This window comes from Trematomus bernacchii, unplaced genomic scaffold (assembly GCF_902827165.1).
Source record: "Trematomus bernacchii unplaced genomic scaffold, fTreBer1.1, whole genome shotgun sequence".
Taxonomy (NCBI): domain Eukaryota; kingdom Metazoa; phylum Chordata; class Actinopteri; order Perciformes; family Nototheniidae; genus Trematomus; species Trematomus bernacchii.
The window spans coordinates 12,000,487-12,019,719 of NW_022987828.1; the positions used below are offsets into that span (position 1 = coordinate 12,000,487).

The window sequence follows — 19,233 nt, forward strand, 5'->3', positions numbered from 1 at the left end:
ATTATAACACATTTAACTCTGAGATCAGGTACATCACCTTAAACTATAACCATTATCTACTGGATTTCATTACAAACTAAATATCTATTCTTTTTTATATCAAGTATTATTTCAGTCAGTGTTTTAAACATGCACTATACAGCTGAATAATGACCCAACTCCATATTCATGAAATCACCCTGTGTGTAAATAAAGGTTAAAATTAATCAATACATGCAGATACAAAATAACATTATAACTTGCGACATGAAAAAACTGATCATTTCTGTCAAAAAGGTTTTTGTTTTATTTATTGACTTAAAATATGAGTATGATTGCATACTTGAAATGTAACAAAATGTTTGTGTTCACAATTTTGGTAGTTTACATTCCCAATATTTAAGTACAAAAATCTCATATTTTACTGAATAAGGTATCATGACACTGGAGCACATTGTGTTAAAAGCAAATGAAATTCCCCCCCGATTACACACATGGGATATTTTTTAACATCTCTTTGCACTCAGCACATATTAATACAATTGTACTTAAATTATCCAATTCTTCAGTATGTCAGTTGTTATAATAAGGTTATCCTTTGCGTTCAATACCTTTTGCACTTTATTCAATATCTGGGTGTGGAAATAATGTAAAAACCATCTACTTAAAATAAGAATAAGATAATGTGCAATACAAATAAACAATTAAAACAAATTCTTATTTACCCATTAAGAAGTCATTGGCCTCTTCATGCTGACTCGTTGGTGTATGGAAAAACTTGATGACCAAAATAGCTATCAATTCTATTTACAAATCAATTGCTGCTTAATAATAAGGAAAAACTTCACCCAAAAATCATTTTAAATGCAACATAAAATATTCCGGCTATGACAGAAAGTTAAACGATGGATACTTCAATGATTGCAAACCTTATTTTTCAAGATCCAAAATATATATACTTTTAAAACTTCAAATCTAAATTTAATTTCATATTTATAAGCCTAAGCAAGTACAATTTTAGAAGTGGGACTGCCAGAAATACAGCTATTTCTCAAGCCACTAGAGGCTGCCCTTGTTCTACTATATCAAAGAGTGGTGGCCCTCTACAAAAAGTACCATAGCTGTATCATTTTGTAGAAATCTAAAAGATAGTGTAACATGAAAACACACATCATTATAAATGGACATCTTTGTGTGTGCAATCAATCATTGTATATCAAGTCAGAAATATTCAAATATACACAAACAGAATATCATCAATGTATAATCATTACTCTGGACAGAGAACTGCAAGTACATGAAACACAACCAATGTACTTATTGTCTCCACCATAAAAACCACAACAATCACATTGAACACTACAGCAGTTCACTGACCGTGGTGCCACACACATATTCACAACTCAATTCATCAGAAGAAGAATTTTCAGACTGGCTCAAAATCTCAGAAATATCTAGAAAACCTCAAAAATTAATATCACAAAAATAACTCTGTTGACTGAAAGTAAGGACACAATTCAAGAACTTTTTTTTATATTCCATCAGACACAGGGAAGCTATATCCATGTAGAAAGGCAATGTACATAGTTTCTGATAAAAACACATGCCAGTCAAGAGGAGACAGGTCAAATCAGTACGATGTAGAAGCATGTGAACACTAACACTAGTTTTTGTCTTGGCTTTCAGTGACAACAGATTCCATGTTTTGTTTTTAATGCAAAACCACTCTGCACGTTACAGATCTATCTAGAGACAATATAATAAATGTGAATACCCAGCCCTGTGACAAATATATCCTTTCCTCTTGTGTCAATTGCACTTCAAAGATTCTCCTGCAAAGCATTTTAAAGCCCTTTTTTCTATTGGTTCCCACATTCAAACGGTTGAGTTCATTAAGGACAGAGAGAGAGTTTTCATATCTGAATCTCACTACTGTATACACAATCCTTCACGCACACAGCTTTGCTAAAAGGATGCTCCAACACCAACACATACCTCATAAACCACCACATGGGGTTGCTGTGCTGGACACACCAGCAGAGAAACACATTAAGGATCTCTAAGCAAAGATACTCCACAGAAACAACTACATGGATGCTTCTTCCTTTTTCTTCTCCTATGTTAAATCTTACTCTTCCCAGTCCTTTACGTTGACTCCCTGGGAATCCTTCTGTGGAAGACCACCGACTGCCTCTGCTGGAACTGCTGCTTCCGCCTTTTTTTCTGGTCCCATTGGCACATTAGTATCATCTTAAAGGTTGTACGGAAAGTCTTGTTGCACAGGGCGTAGCACATGGGGTTGACTGTGCTGTTGACGTAGCAAAGCCAGTACCCAACAGCCCACAGTGTCTCTGGGATGCAATTTTTACAAAAGGCATTGATCAGCACCATGATGTTGTAAGGTGTCCATGTTATGATGAATGCAAAGAGGATGGCACTGAGAGTTTGAGCTGCCTTCTTCTCCTTCACTAAGGACATGCGCTTCCTCTTAGTGATCTGAGTCCGGGCACGGGTTGCAAAACGCTTTGCCATAGCTGCCTCTTTGAAGGATATTGGGCCAGAGGGGGATTTAGTGGTGGTGCTGGTGGTAGAATTGTCGGTGGCAGTGGTAGTAGTTGTTGGGGGACCATTCAAGCCTTGGTTCGAGTTGGACTGGATGATAGGCATCGATTGAATCTTGCGTGAGCCGAAGCGCTGGTGGTATGCACTTTTTTCTGAATTTATTTCACCATCGGGAGTAGTGGCGGCAGTGGTGTTACTGGTGGCGGTTGAGAGGCTGTCTCTACTATACTCCTCTCCCCTGAGGGGATCGTTCTCTGAGGCTGCATCCAGATCCTCACATGAGGTGAGTTGGGAGTTGACAGCAGCTTTTATACCAGGCAGGCTGAGAACGATGGAGAAAATAGCATGACTCTGGGAAATCATCTCTTTGCCCCCACAATCCTCATCCTCTGAAGACCCAGAGTGATCCAACGAGATTGCAGCATCGTTGTTGTTCCAGCTGTCGCTGCTGCTCTGGTCTGGATCACCCTCTCCTTGCCGGATACTACCAGGTCTCCAGGAGCGAACCCCAGGCCAGCAGTGGAAGCGGCCAACCAACTCCCGACATGTGCTTCTTCTCCGTGACAACCTAGTTAGCTCGTAGCTGCTGCAACTTCTAGAACTTCCTGTCTGATGGACGAAACGGGCTTTCTCGCCCCCACCACTCCCTCCTCTTCCTCCTGCCGCACCACGACTTCCCGAACCCTGCAACCCAGCTAACTCCTTCGAACGGTTCTGGGTTTCCTGGTAAATTAGCCAGTAGAGAACACTCATTATCGTCACAGGCAGGTAGAAAGCAGCCATGGCTGTGCAGAAAGTTATAGTGGGCTCTGTGAGGAACTGAATGTAGCATTCATCTGAGGGGACTGTCCTTTTACCCTCAAAAAACTGCCATAGGATGATGGCTGGGGCCCACAGAACAAGAGAAACAAACCAGGCCAGGCCGATCATGATCCCAGCTCGCTTTGTGGTCCTTTTGGCTCGGTAGGTCAAAGGCCTGGTGATTGAAAAGTAGCGGTCAAAGCTGATGACCAGTAGGTTCATAACTGAAGCATTGCTAGCCACATAGTCTATAGCCAGCCACATGTCGCATGCCCACTTGCCCATGGCCCAGTAGCCCATTACAAGATAAGCTGTGTAAAGGTTCATGGAGATGACTCCTATGATGAGGTCAGCCACAGCCAAGCTCAGCAGGAAGTAGTTATTGACTGTCTTAAGCTGGCGATTAACTTTGAAGGATACTACCACCAGGACGTTGCCGATGACGGTGATCAGTGACAGCATGCCTGTCAGCAAGACAATGATGATAACCTGCCACAAAGGAAGGCCACCCACGTGATCAAGGGGTGCTGTTATGTTCTTAGATTCTGAGGTGAGGTTCAGGAGATTGCTGGTGTTAGATGAATTATCCTCCATGGAATTCAAATGAAATTGATGGAGAGAATTGGATTGTGGGAAAGCTCCGGCTGCTGGTAGTGAGGTGATTGCAGTCAGGAAGAGACCAGGGTCTGTGCTGTTGGAGCTCATCGTTGTGTCCTGGCATATTCTACAGAGAAAGACAGAAAAGGGAAGAAAGGAGGGACAGAGAGAAGGGGTGGGGATTTGAACAAAAGGGTAGGTAGAAAGGGGAAAAAGGATAGAGGGAAAAATAAAAAAGGACACATGAGCATTGGACATTTCCATTTATATCCAGTAGGTGAGGCTAGAAACCTTCTATATAAAGCCCGATGTTTGGAAAAGAAAAGATGCTTGGGACTGATTTGTCCACCTTGTTAAGCAATCACTCATAACTTCATTTGTAGAGGATTTTGATGCACACTGTAAATGCATTTGCTGGCCATATATCAAATTACAACTTGACATCTGAATAAATAAGGCTAGACAGCCAACACTTCCAGTGAGAGAGAATGACTGCAATACACATCTGCTCCTTATGACACCCAGCAAATTGCAAAGACATGTACTTTACACACAGACAATGTTCATACATTAATAAAATAGCTGTTTTGGTGGGATTTCACCTTGCATTACGTTATTATTATGACTTGTGTAGGGGTGGTTTTCTTGTGTCACGTACTGTATCAGGTGTGGAAGTTGCATGCTGGTGATTTTTATTTAAAATGTAGCCGTAGTTGAATGGTGTCAGATCTTGTGTCTGCCTGTTTGTCGGTCTGTCAAACACATACATGGTGAAATCGTTTTTCTTGTGATGGGTTTTGTAGTTGTAACGCTCATACTTTGTAGATTGATTTTTCTAAAACATGAAAATGACAGCCAACAGCCAGATACCAGCCATTAGCTGTTCAAACACCAAATCAATGACTGACTGATGTCACGGATGACGTTGCTGTCTTTTCAGCTGGGCCATAAAAGTAAGTAGACATCATCCTAAGTATGGGCTAGCAGACAGCACCAAGGATGGGGGACAAAGAGGAGATACATTCATTGACGAGAGATTTTTAGGACCTTGGGAGGTATTCTGAAATTGTTCCTGTCTGAGTACAAAGGTTGTTGGTGTCAGTTTGACAGTATGAATTCCCAGCTCTTGTTATTTTGTCACCGGACTTGATCTCGTGTTCCAGGAGCCCTGATTTTGGGCAGAGAAAGCTTTCAGAGCCAAAACCTTAAAGAGACTAATAGCACTGTGAGAGCTACCAGCAGCATGATCCTAAATAGCATGGAGTGCTGTTTGTTGTCTGGGGATCACTTCACAATGGAATGGACAGTCCTGTGGATTTTGGCAAAGCAATTCTTGAAAATTGGATAATTAGGTGAGGAATTGCCATTTTGTGAAGCAGCATGTCATATCCATTTCACCATCTTAAGTTTTGCCGTGCGATCAGTTATATATTAACATCATGTTTGTTGTTAAAAATAGATGTTTGACAGCAAGAATAGTAAAATAAGGAACAAATCAAATGTGCACTATGAGTGAATGTGTGTAATTTATCAACCGTTAAACCACTAAGTTAGGTAGAAAGCAAAAGAGAGAGAGAGTGGGGTATAGCTGCAGTACATACATTCACATACCTTGAACAAATGTGTGCAATTATTTTTAAAGATGGGTTTAGTATGGATGTTATTTCAATACACTTCGTAAAAATATGATTTGTTTGGTTACAAATACAACAACAAACTGCTGTTTCTTTGTAATTTAGTAGTCTCTATTCTCATTTGGAGTCATTTTAGGTCACTGTGAGTGATTGTACAAAGCGCAGCACATTTCCCTGAACTGTCTTTTTATTGTAAAGCCATGAACATGGTGTTCTTCCGCTCACGTTTATGACAATGGTTCCTATTAAATCTGACACTAACCTGAGCCTGTTTGAAGGGAACAAACACTGTCTTGTTACCATCAAGAACAACCCCCCCATACCCAAACCTCAACACAAATGTAACGACAAATACATGTGCCAACAACACATATAAGCTCGACAATAGCAGTTCCATATAAAACGTCAATAGCACTCATACTATTTCAAACCAAAAGTCAGAGGTATTTGAAGCGGAGTGGTGCACCTGTGCCTTAACAGAATCTCAGACCTCCCACTGAGCTGTTCAAGTAGCCCACGAGCCAGCAGCGATTCACAGCCGTTTGAGACATTGAGCACACGCTGCTATTATCATGAGGCTCCCTGCTGTCCCCTGTTTTGACATATACCGGTTCTTTCACATTTAAAATGTATAGTGTTTATGTCATATGAGCATACACTGTACATGCAATGTGTACATCACGTGTGCATGGAGAGAAATATAGTCCATGCAAGCGCACTCATATATTAAAAAAACACGATACTTTGTATTTTTGTGACAAACAAATCCCCTATGTGGATGAATACAACTTCAAATTGAGTCTATACCTGCAAGAACAAACAATAAGAAAACACATTTAGATAAGATAACACACTTAAAAGCCTCTTTAGAAATAAAAAATACGTGTTACTTTCCACAAAGCAAATTCTACTGAGAATACAATGTGTTGTTTATAAATCTTAAACAACTTTTTATTGGCTTAAAATGGCTAAATGTGTCTCTGTGAAGATACGGTAAGGGCTTAAAAGTGGAGAATCTGTCTTTCATCTGCTACCTGGACTCGGAGTAAAAAAAGGACAGAAAAACATTTAAAAAACAAATAATTCAATAAAAAAGGAATATCAAACAGCAGCACAGTGAAGTGCGTAGTCTTACCGTGTCTGGGGAATAGAGGCATGGGAGGCTTGCTCAACAGCGGAGGAAAGAGCAGGTCCTTTGGGAAAGGGCCAAATGTCAGACCCCCTGAACCTGCTTCTGTCTCTTTGAGAGTGACAGGATATTTCTGTGTAGGCACAGGTGTTCTTCAGATGCAATCACGTACAGTGTGCAACACACTGAAAACATCGTGACACAATAATGCCAGTTTTACTGATTGGAGAAATGTTGCTTGTCTAGTTTTGTAAGCTACTGTTTATACAGCATATCAAATGTATGCATCCATATATGAATAGTGTTTGTTCACAATCAATTTCAATGGTTAACCACCGTACATTTACACCTCTTTTCCCTTCGGAGCAGAAATTGGATGCACAACAGATGAAGAGTGGTCTGGTTTGCTTTCCATTAAATTGAATTGAACAAGCATTTTTGGGATGAAAACTGTGAGCAGCAGCAGATTGCATAATGGGTGGTCTCGCAATGCTTTGAAAACCAACTGCCACTGGAAGGAAGCTATTATAGTGTGTCTCCCCCAAGCCCATGTTAAGCTCTATATCTTAAGTTTTACTCGCAGGCAGGCAGGCGTGATGGTTTCAGGTGCACAGAGCGATCGATATTCGTTTACTGTGTCGCAACACACACCGTGTTATTTGACATTTTGAGGCATTTGTCCCAGCAAGGTTGGACAGTGCAATCAAGGTTGGGTCCAAGGATCAATCTAAATGATTGGGCGACTAACAAGAAGCTATTTCATGTTTCAATTTTCATAAATTAATCCAGCAGAGCAGTGCTTCGAGCAGATGATGTCCAGCAAGGGTAAGTCATGTTGACAAGTGCCTTTTAATAAAGGTTAACCTGCTCTAATTTGAAACAACCTCTGAGTGCCCCAACACCTTCAGTTAAAAGGAAGCCCTTTCACAATTTATTTATTTCAGGATTGACATAGATATTCAGCTCATGGAGGTTTAATAAACCGTTTCTGTGTTTTAAAAGAAAATAAAGAATATTTCCTTTGTATCTTAATGTTTCCCGTTTAAAACATTACAATTGGCTCCTGTAAAGCCTTATGTAATGTGCACATTTGTGTTGGAGCCAAACATCTGGACACATCTGGAAACAGGCAGGGGTTTTAGCAGTTCACATTGGGGAATTATTGTAAAAACAACTCAAGCAGCTTGAAAACAAAAAAGGCGAGTGCCAAACAAGGCAGATTCAACCATAGACTGAAGGGTACTGTACAGGCTGAGGGAAACTAATCAACAATTTGGAAGACTGAACTGAGTTGCCAAGCATTAAGCGATTCCAAGAGAGCAACTACAGACTGAATGCATGCATATTTAGTCCACCCAGCATATGCAAACATTGGCTTTGATTACCATAATTGGCAAGGCAGAGCTGCATTGTCAAATAGCAAGCAGATTGCTGCCTTGTGGCAAGAGGACAGGCAGCAAGATGTATGGAAGACAGTGATCAGTGACCTTTTTCTAAACACAATGCCTTAAATGTGTTCTCTCTAAGAAAGCAATCCACAAGATCATCTCAGCCTTTGCCATCCCCGTCAGCTGGATAATGTGGCATTGCCCAATAAGAGATAACTGTTGTGGATACCAGCTCATTCCAAGTGATACAAGTTGGAAAAGACTTCAGGGTGAATGTGCTACCACAACACTGGCTGCTCTGTTGAGTTATCGATTTCCATCTATTGAGCGTAGCTTGCTCTGACCCAGACGTTTTATCTTACATTAACATAATCTACACATCAACAGAAGACGTGGGCTACAACTGCACTGGCATTTGCTGATAACAGACCTACAGGTGCAGGGTGTAAGATATGTCTTGAAATGTTAAAACAGCCAAAAAAAAAGGATAAGTGTTGATGTCAAATTCTTTCTACGTATTGTGTTGAAATTAGCATGCTAGCAGACTAGCCTGGCCAATCGTTTCTTGTCATGCCACTTGTTCACTGAGAGGCAATATTAAGTTACTGCTGTGCCAGTCTGACCTAAGTCCAGAGGGATAGTAAATATATCTGCCTCGACTGGCTTGTCCATAATCCAGTCATGGTCTGAGTCTGTTTTACATTTTGTCGGCAGGTTGCACTCCTGTACGCAGGGAGGATGAGACAAGAGTGGGCTTTGTTTTCTCTTTTGTGCCACTTTAGATGTTGTCCAATAAACAAATTAACAAAACACAGACTGTATAACTCTTTATAAAAAAAGATAAAAAGTGTCTGTGTTTTAAATGATAAAACACAGATTATAAAACAGCAGTGTTATTTGGACCAGATTTCAGAGTTTCAGCACTTTAGTTGAATTTTGGAAATGCTTGCTATGCTGCTAGTTAGTAGTAGGCTTTTTTTTAAATACCTGACGACTGTAAATAAATATTTTTGGACCCAGTAGTAGAGGTTAGAGGGCGTATACTGCATGTGTTATTTCCTTCAAAGGCTTTAACTTTTGGTATCCTAAAAAAACTAAAGATCTTTGGGATTTGTTAAGCTCTGCATGGATATGCTGCTATTCATCACCATTTAGAATGAACACTTAAACAATCTCAGTAAAGTTCTTTACACTTGTGTGAGCTTCATGTTTGAAAGCTTTTTTTGTGATACCTCAAACATCTTCCAAGCAGCACACAAATCACAGTCAGATAGCAGAGAAACCGCAGACTGTTTCTTCTTTTTTTCACAACCTAAGGCATCCGGTCCAGTGTAACATCAGAGCCTGCTTTTTGTAGACTCGTAAATGTCTTCAATGGCATCTTCCCCAGAACCTTACAGGGAAAGTGTTGCTGTGAATAAGTAGTAGGTATAAGAGGAACTGTAACTCCATGGCTTTATTTGATTTGATTTAACACAAAGCTATATGATAATACAAACATGATTTAGATTACATTAGATATATTTTATTCATACCAAATTGGGTATTGTTTTTTTAAATGTCCCCTCTGTGGGACGAATAAAGGTTCGGATTTTAAGCCATTTAATACAGGCAGTAATAACACAGACTGGAAATCCGCTATACAATGCTAATCAATGAAATGTTTGCCTGTTTTTGTTTAGTAATTGCACCTGGACATAAAGATATACTGTAAGACATGGATATTAGAGCGACACATTATATGAACATCATTTTTAAACTATGAAAATGCATTTCAATGTTTTGTTCTGAGATCAGGTGTAAAGAGGTAGGAAAATGAAGTAGCGCCTTGTCATGCAAAAAAGGAAAAAAGGCACTTTTGGTTGCACAGGATGAGCTAAATCTATCACAGGCTGGTGATGATGGGACTGCTGTCAGAAGATGCTGGCATGGGTTATGAAAGCGCACAAGGCCATCTGTCAGGTACTCACTGCTGACAAGTATAGGCGTTTAGTGCCTACTTGGCAGGAGATGGATATGCTGTCTCTGAGAGGCTAACTTTTAAAGTTCACAAAACTTAAGTGAGTTTGTTATCGTGCGAAGCCTTTACAGCACCTCCTCCGAACAAAGGTTTGTGAAACCTCCAGAAGATGACACAGCTCACAAAGGATGTCCACCATCATAGTCTGTCTCGGTGTGAAATATGACAAAGCAAAAGATGACTTGCTGGATAAATCTTCGCTGGTGAAGCCAAAGCTTCAAGACACAATGGTGACAAGATGGATGGCATCATGAGGGACTGATGGTGGAGGGCAAACACGATATGTTCACTGAATGAGGGTTTCACAGGAAATGATGCGCAAATGTAATCCAGAGTTACCAATACAGCCTCAATGTTCTCTGTTATCTCTTCCACAGCAGTATCTGAGCTCTAGGTAATGAAAAAAGAAAACCGCAATGAATATGCATCTACAAAACAAAACGATGTCAATTTCAGCATTTTATGCCAGTAAATCAGTTCTTAATATTGCAAGTCACAGAGCATGAAGGAGCGAATATGAACGGCATTATTGCAAAAGGCTTATAATTTACAGGCTTTTTAAAAAACAATATGAGTTTTTGCTGCCTCAAGAATTCTGGGACCTTATGTATTAAAACCGCTTGGATATAAATGAAACTGTTATCATTAAATTATTCGATAGTTTTCTAAGCGAAAAAAAAGCATTTAAGGTCAACTCGTTCTTTTTCTGTTTGTTGTTTCTCTTTCTTTCCTTGGTATGTGTGACAGGCTGTTGAGGTAACAAAAAAATGTAAAATACAATTTCTTCTGAGTTTGAAGACAAAAGCCTGTGACGCATCACCCTGTCCACTTGATTACAAACATATGTCTCATAATACTGGAAAAATTCTGGAGCAAAAATATTTGTCTTGACACATTTGCTTTGTTCCCAAAACTAACATGACATTTAGACTGGGGAATATCTCCATCTGCTAACACCGTGCTTGAGTTTCAGACATGTTGATCCCTGCAGCTGTCTCTAAAAAAAAACCTTTTCAATGTTTTTTATTTTTTATTAATACAGTCCATGTGGTATTAATACTAAGTATGTGTGTTATTAAACAAGATGGTATGAGACACTTTGCAATTACTGTGTGAATAGTTGCAGGAGCCAAGAGTCAGATAAGGACACGCTGAACTTCACATATGTCTCTGTAATTTGTCAGAGGCATCTGATGGCACATCTTTTACACTCTGCATGCAGCTGACAAGAAATGTCCTTCTCAAAAGCTGTTCATCTATGATCACCAACAGGGCGAGTGTGATCTCTGCATCCGAGTAGCAAACAGTAGAGGACGTGCTGGGGAGATAAGGTAAATAAGAAAATCCAGGGGAATAATGGCGTGTTTATTCCCTTGGATGACAAGACGTTCTCCATGTTGGAAAATGGACGTCTCTTTTGTCCAGTGTACCTGATGTGACTTGCGTTTTTGTCTTGTAAATATTTGTTTAGGAACAAATACATGATAAAAGTGATTTATAACTTCATACAATAATAATACTCTAAATAATACAATATTTATTTGACATATAACAATCTAACGTTCTATTGGTTTTGCTAATATATTGATCATGAAGTTGTATGTATCTCAAACCCCTTTAAATGTCCTGCCCACTTGTAAATGACACTGAAAACAACTACAGCTACTGGTGAGAGCAGACTGATAAAGACCAAAGGGACACGTTGTGCAGCCATGAAACATAAAGTGAACATATCTATGCCTCAGTTGGCTATTGTAATGTTGTGTTGCTCCTCATTTGCATAGAACTGCACGCAAACTCCTCCTGTCACCAAGTGATTTTGCACCAGCAATCACGCTTAATTCACACTTCAGTCTCTCAGTACTTGGTAAGGAAGGAAAACTAATCACTTTGTTTGTTTTTGCGGCTGATGAGAGCTCATCCTTAAACTCATTTCAGATTTCTATTGCTTCAGAGACAATCACAGTTTTCAAGTTGGGTTTAAATTAGATAAAGTTTTCGGAGGTTCAAGGAGGTTCTTTTGCCGATATGCGGCAGGGTTGGGTCGTCTTTATTTTCACATTGTTAAATCCACATTACCAAAAAGTGTCGATAAACGATCCGGCAGCAGACCCTTTATTTGACAATATAGCACATTTTGAAGAATAGCAGCTGTCATTCTTCTGTATTTCGTTTTCATTTTGTCCGACAATGAAGTCATTTTGCAATAATGTTTTAATCTGCAGTGCAACAGCTTGGTAATGACTGCTAGTTACTCCAAAACGACCAAACAGGTGGACCAATACAAACATTGACATCCCTGCAGCCATACTGCTTGCATACACCAGCTGAAAATAAGTGGCCAGGTGCCGGAGGAAATTAGGGCCAAGTGAATTGTAAAGTCTATTTATGTGTTTGTTTGTTATTTATTGTATGTTCACACCTCCAGGCCATGTCATAGAAAGAAGATATCAGTTTGTACAAATGCTGTTGACATAATTATTGTTACTGTTACTATCAAATGTATTATTACATATTTACTGTTCTGCACATTGTAGGAAAGATTGATGATGTGCATGTTTCTACTCTAATAGAGAGAAGGAATCTTCAATAAATCAATAAATCTATGATTGTTTTAGGCATATATCAAGTTTGAATCTTCCAAGTGGAAAATGCAATTGTGATCAGTGTAAACACTCCTGCTTGTATAGAACCAGAGAAACAGGACTTGTGTCTGCACAATGGAAGAAGTCCCGTCAGTCTCTTAATACCAGGAAGCAGCTCAGCATAATTATTCTGCCCTAACCTTGTTTATTCTCCTTTATGACCGTAGGCAGCCAGGAGATCTGCTTTTATTGAGGTGTCCTTTATGCTACAATCCAGATTAGTGCAGCAGAGTGTCTGAGTCCTGCTTACACTGGCACCAGCGGCCATAAACAGACGGCAGCTTGACGGGAGCTTAGTCTGATAAAATAACAATGTGAGGAAGTGAAATAATAATCAGTGTGAGAGGTTATGCAGTGTGCCAAGGATGGCTGTGCAAGGGATCAGGCCAAGACACGATACTTGGAACGATCTCCGTTGTATCCAGAACAAGGAGAGGCACAGTATTTACAAAGTACAAAGTGAGAGCTATGTAGGAAACCTCTCTACTTTACTCAAAGCAGTTACATTTGTTTCTCTAAAACTGAACATGCTGCAGCAAACTTTGCAACCCTGTCTCCAATGGACCTAGGCAAATATTTTGAAATCGTGATTTATATTGACTGAGGTGTTTAGTCCCAATACAGGAAGTAGTTGAACACTCTCTCAGTACAGAAGAGGCACAGAGAGGTCGAGGTGAAATAAATGGTCGTACAAGGTGCTTTAACAGCACATGGGTTCATGTCCTGTGTTATGCTCCAGGTCTGTTTGAGTTTAACAATATTAAACAAGCTATGATCTCTGTTAAACTGATTTGTTGTTACCATAAATAACCATAAATGCTTGAATCATACTTGCAGTAGTCTGGCAAGAAGAAGAAAAGTTACCAAGCCTGTGGGAAAAACATTGAAATACTAGCAATGAAGCTTTTCCCAATATGTATAGTATAGAACTTTCTTTAAAACAGACTGTCCTCTAAAGACAATTACATCATCACTTGTGTCAGCAAATAACAACATATGTTGGTTTTTTTCAAGGGGCAAATCCCATTAGCGGCTGTATGATTTATAACTGAAGCCATCTGGATCAAGAGGAAGGTGTGGTTGGTGAGTCAGCAACATGTCAGACTATGATATAGGAGACAACTGTTTGTTTCCTTTTTTCCCTGTAAGTCAACAATGGTGTCCTTAAGCCATGACCCAGATGTTCCCTCACCTTTACAAAGTAGTGTACAACCAAAACTGTGACCTTACCCTTACCCTTTACAAGACCTTTTTCGTGCCTGAATCCAATTAAAAAAAAAATATATATATATATATATATATAGTCTGTCACATGCACATTTATTCCAATTAGAAAACCAAATTCCTTCTAGATATCTGTAGAGATTTCTGATTCAAGAGAATGGCTGTTGCCTGATTGAAAGCATTACAATCCTCATATATGTTGCCTTTGCGTGAAATGTCAATGCATTTTGATGCAATAAGATAACCTGTAGTGTTGTAATTATTTACAAAACATAATCTGGGTCTTAAATCCCTTTTATGTGTTAAGCTAATGTTAAACAGTATGAAAATATGTTTTTGTTATAGGCTTCAGCTGTTGTATTACATAAGCTTAGTATGAGTAGAAAAATAAACATGTAAAAAAGGTGGGTTGTAGTTTTTCTCCTGACCAGTGGTAGAGGCTCATGGGATTTCACACACATCCTCACCTCTGTGGTGGGTCTCAGTGCTTTTTGACAGCCTCAGTAACAAGCTGCAGGAATCCTTCGACACGGCACTCTCAGACACTTAGACATGCCTGTGTAGTATGTGTGTACGTGAAAGCAAGAGACGGGAAGAAATAAAAAAGCGTCAAATACAGACGGTGGAAGAATGGCTCAGGAATATGTCAAAGCAAAAAGGCTGCAGCCACTTGACGACGACTGCACGGAGATCTTTGAAAGTTCACCTTTCTTCCTTTCTCACAGTAAATCTAAACCTGGATGAGGTCCAATGCATACCTTGTGTGTGTTTTAAAACAAGAGCTAAGTTACTGTCGTTGAGGTGAAGCCAAGTTTTGTGGTGGATGCGAGACTGGAACACGGGTGGGAGAAAAAAAAAAGCTTGTGCATTGCTGTAAATTGGCCGCAGTGACAGCTCGTTCCTAACAATTCCCACTATCCAAACTATGAAATACCACGCTTTGAAAAACAATGTGGTTTCGTGTTAGGCTAATTCCGGGTCTGACCCTTTACCTCGCTCCTCACGCATGCACTTTAACACAACCCTACACAGATGCTATACACATGTAAGTGATAGGCTATTGCGATCAATCCTTAAAAGGAAGTGCAACCATCTGTCTATTGAACAGGCACTCGAAAGAGACGGAGAGGGAGAAAAAGCACACACTCACTCCTATGTAAACATGCTTCAGCAGGAAGAGAGGGGTCTTCAAATGCTGGAGGCAGATATGCAGGCTGGAGAGCGAGGTGAAAGGATATTGTCGGGAAGGCTAGGAATGTGCGAGGAGACATAAGTAGTCACACCTCCTGCACGGGGAGTTTGAATTATCCAGCAGCTGGATATTATGTGTTTATGTGAGAGAGTAGGAACAAAACAGTCTTCTCATCTCAGGACAGAGGGCTGTCAGATGATGGAGACCATGTCTACTCTACTGTACGCTTCTTCACCACACAACATACAACACGCTCCTCTACAGAAGGCTGATTTACACAAGCACACAGGCAAAAGCATACAAACGTTGACCATATCACACACCGTTTCTCTTTTCTTACACACTCAAACGCATGCAAACACAGTCATCACCAGTTGAAAAACTCAAACACTTGCAGGGGCAGTGATTCAACAAGGTGATACAGGGAAGCCGTGAAAGTCTAGTATCATCACAAAGAGAAATTAGGCTGACAGAACGGGTTATATTACAACCCAAACACATCTCCTAGAGCAGTGGTTCTCAACTGGTGGGTCGCGACCCAAAAGTGGGTCGCGGACCCGTTTCAAGTGGGTCGCGGATGTGTGAGTGAAGAAAAAAAAAAGAAAAAAAAAATTGGAATTTTTTTTTTTTTCTTTTGGGAAAAAAGGCAAACTTTTATTTTGAAGAACCGATTTTCTAACGCTGTGCATGCAGTAGGCGTTGGACTGGAAGTACCGGAGACCATAAACGGTTTTGAAAACTTCTGTCACGTAGTGATCATCTTCTCAATAAAACATCTCTGCTGATGTTTTTTCGAGTCTTCTGGCCAATCAGAATCAAGATTGTTGCCGGAAGTCCCCACGGAAAATAACTTAGCGGTATAACTATTCTTTATACATCCATGGCTACAACTTCAGATAGAAATGAACACATAATGAAATATGACCCCCGGTTTGATGATTGACAGGTCACAGAACAATGGGAGCTATCTACCCTTACCCACAATTTAAAGTAAGTCACACAGACTATCTCCTCTTTACTCTTCTCTCAGCAAGCTGTCAGAACTAAGTGAAAAACAAACAATGGCATAAAATATTATTAATATGTATGATTTATTTATTTTCTTCTCAGAGTTCAAGGTTCAAGGTTCAAGGTTCTTTATTGTCAATCTGACATAGCTACAGAGTAATTATGCAGTTGAAAATCTTATGTCACAGGCTTCTCCAACAATGCAACATAATAACATAACATAATAACAATAAGAGCAAGAGCAATGCAAAAATAATAATAGTTATAAAAATGAAATAAAGTTATGATGTGGAATAGTGCAGTATGAGTCTATATACAAGTTATTGGAATGATATATATATATATTAGGTATTAGCAGTGGCGTTTTTATATGTACAAAAGTGGTGGGGCACAAAAAACTTAGATGTCTATATATAAGCTTCTGCAGTGACGTGCAGTGAGGTTCATGGCTGCTGAGGCACTGGCACTGACTCTTCAGGTTTACAAATATTATATTTTGACCTAAACCAAAATATAATATTATTTTCAAAAGCTTTTTTTGTCTGATGCTTCGATTAATTTTAAACAGACAGTTCAACAAAAGGATACCCAAAAAATGTAATTTTATCATTTAAATATTGAATTGTTCTCTCTTAGTAAGATCCCATTTTCAATAAAATGGCGGTCTTACCTTGACTTGAAGATGAAGTCCATTTGCCTATCCTTCTGGACAAACATTTCTATTACTTTTTTGTAAAAGTCCTCCTTATGTTCTTGTAGTTTCAAAAGTCTATCATAAATCTAATCCATAGATTTATGATAAAAAAATTATAAAAGTAGGGTAGACATGTGGATATTATCCGGCTAATCAAAACGTGCATTTATCTAACAGGTACGTTTCCCACAGATCTTATTTCGAGCTATTTTCTAAAATCCTCTGGAGAAATCTCATTGCTTTTTTGTGCTTACTTCCTGGTTTTAGGACGCGTCACTGCAGCTCTCTCGTCTCCTCTTCACACACCACACTTTTCGCGGCACACGTACTTACAGCCAATCAGCTCTGAATGATTTGAGATGACGTATGGTGGGGATGGTAGCTCCGTGCCCCACTGGTCATTATTTTTTTGCCACACACATTTCATTACAAAATACTCTGAGCATGCGCAGTGAAGTTTTTACAGTCACCGTTGACTTCACAGCGAGAGGAAGGGGCATAATCAGGTTTTGTCCATGGCTCTAAACAGCTCAATAGGCACACACTGTGACTGTAGACACACTAATTAGAAGAACACAGACTAAAACAGCAATGTACAGACGAATCAGATGATTAAACATGATCTTAAAATATATTTTATATATTTTTTTTTTTTTTTTTTTGCATTTTTGTAATCATTATTTGTAATACTTTCTGCTGACACTAGGTGGGGCTGTGCCCCACCTGCCCCTAATGACCAGTCGCCACTGGGTATTAGATACATACTACTGAGTAGCAGTTGAATGTTTGAAGTTGTTTCAACAGTTCAATTTTTTAACAGTTTCACTGCCCGCGGGAAGAAACTGTCTCCGAATCTTCTTGTCCTTGCCAGGATGCTGCGGTAACGTCTGCCAGACGGCAACAGAAAGAACAGTTTGTGGCTGGGGTGATGGGGGTCTTTGATAATCCGTAGTGATTTCTTCCTGAGCCGCTGGGAGTAAAGGTCCTCCATGGATGGCAGCTCCGTCCTGGTGATGTGCTGTGCAGTTTTCACCACCCTCTGTAAAGCCTTACGATCGAGGTCGGTGCAGCTGCCGTACCAGGCCGTCATGCTGCCAGTGAGGATACTCTCTATCGTGCACCTGTAGAAGTTGCAGAGTATCCTGGAATCCATTTTGAACCTCCTCAACCTGCGGAGGAAGAAGAGCCGCTGTCGAGCTTTCTTGGTGATGGTGGTGGTGTGAAGAGACCATGTCAGGTCCTCAGTGATGTGGACCCCAAGGAACCTGAAGCTTTTGACTCTCTCCACCGTAGTCCCATTGATGGCGATGGGGGCGTGTCCCTCTCCCTGCTGCTTCCTGTAGTCCACAATCAGCTCCTTTGTTTTGCTGATGTTGAGATGGAGGTTGTTCTCCTGGCACCAAGATGTCAGGATTTCGACCTCCTCTCTGTACGCCGTCTCGTCATCGTCTGTGATCTGGCCGATGACGGTCGTGTCATCAGCAAACTTCACGATGGTGTTGGAGCTGTGTGTGGCCACGCAGTCGTGGGTGAACAGGGAGTAGAGGAGAGGGCTGAGCACGCAGCCTTGAGGGGCACCGGTGTTGAGAATCAGGGTGGAGGATGTGATATTTCCCACCCGCACTGCCTGGGGTCTGCCCGTCAGGAAGTTCAGGATCCAGTCACAGAGGGCGCTGTTGAGCCCGAGTGTACCAGAATGCGTAGTTTATGTTAGTATTTCAAAAAATCTCCTGGGAGAGAATCCCCCCAGACCCCCCTGCTGGGGTTGGGTTTTCAGCATGTGTGCCTTTTTATATAGTTCAGCTTTGATTCCATCATCTCATTAAACCTTTTTTAAAAGCATACTTTAGTTCTGTGAAGGGATATATGCACTGTACTTCACTTTTATTAATATTGTATTCTGAAAAGCGTATATTACAGCACGATTTTTTGTTGAATAGATTTGAGTGCTTCAAAATGTTGGGTCGCGATGTATTGACCAAGTAAAAAGTGGGTCCCGAGGCCTAACCAGTTGAGAACCACTGTCCTAGAGGATGTGGACAGGCTTACATACACAGTGAAAGAAGCGCTAACTGTATCACAAACACTAACGCCCAAAAATCATGTCTCTGGCTGCCTCTCTGTCTCATTCACTCAAACATTGACGATCAAGTCACTGCCAACAGTTCCCACCCCTTCCCGCTATCTCTTGCTGATTCTTCGCCCCCACACACACACACACACACACACACACACACACACACACACACACACACACACACACACACACACACACACACACACACACACACACACACACACACACACACACACACACACACACACACACACACACACACACACACACACACACACACACA

The 19,233-nt window shown here is 40.3% G+C and overlaps 1 protein-coding gene across 3 annotated transcripts in view; it reads right to left on the reverse strand.

The window, feature by feature from the left end:
- Window positions 1-275: 275 nt before the first annotated feature.
- The window catches only part of chrm3a (cholinergic receptor, muscarinic 3a), a 76,812-nt gene continuing 57,854 nt past the window's right edge, over window positions 276-19,233 (reverse strand). For all 3 annotated transcript variants that reach the window (XM_034151752.1, XM_034151754.1, XM_034151753.1), the window contains one exon: window positions 276-4,066. In XM_034151752.1, coding sequence (XP_034007643.1) covers window positions 2,125-4,047 — 1,923 coding nt within the window. In that variant the 5' untranslated portion in view covers window positions 4,048-4,066 and the 3' untranslated portion in view covers window positions 276-2,124. The remainder of the gene's footprint in view (window positions 4,067-19,233) is intronic.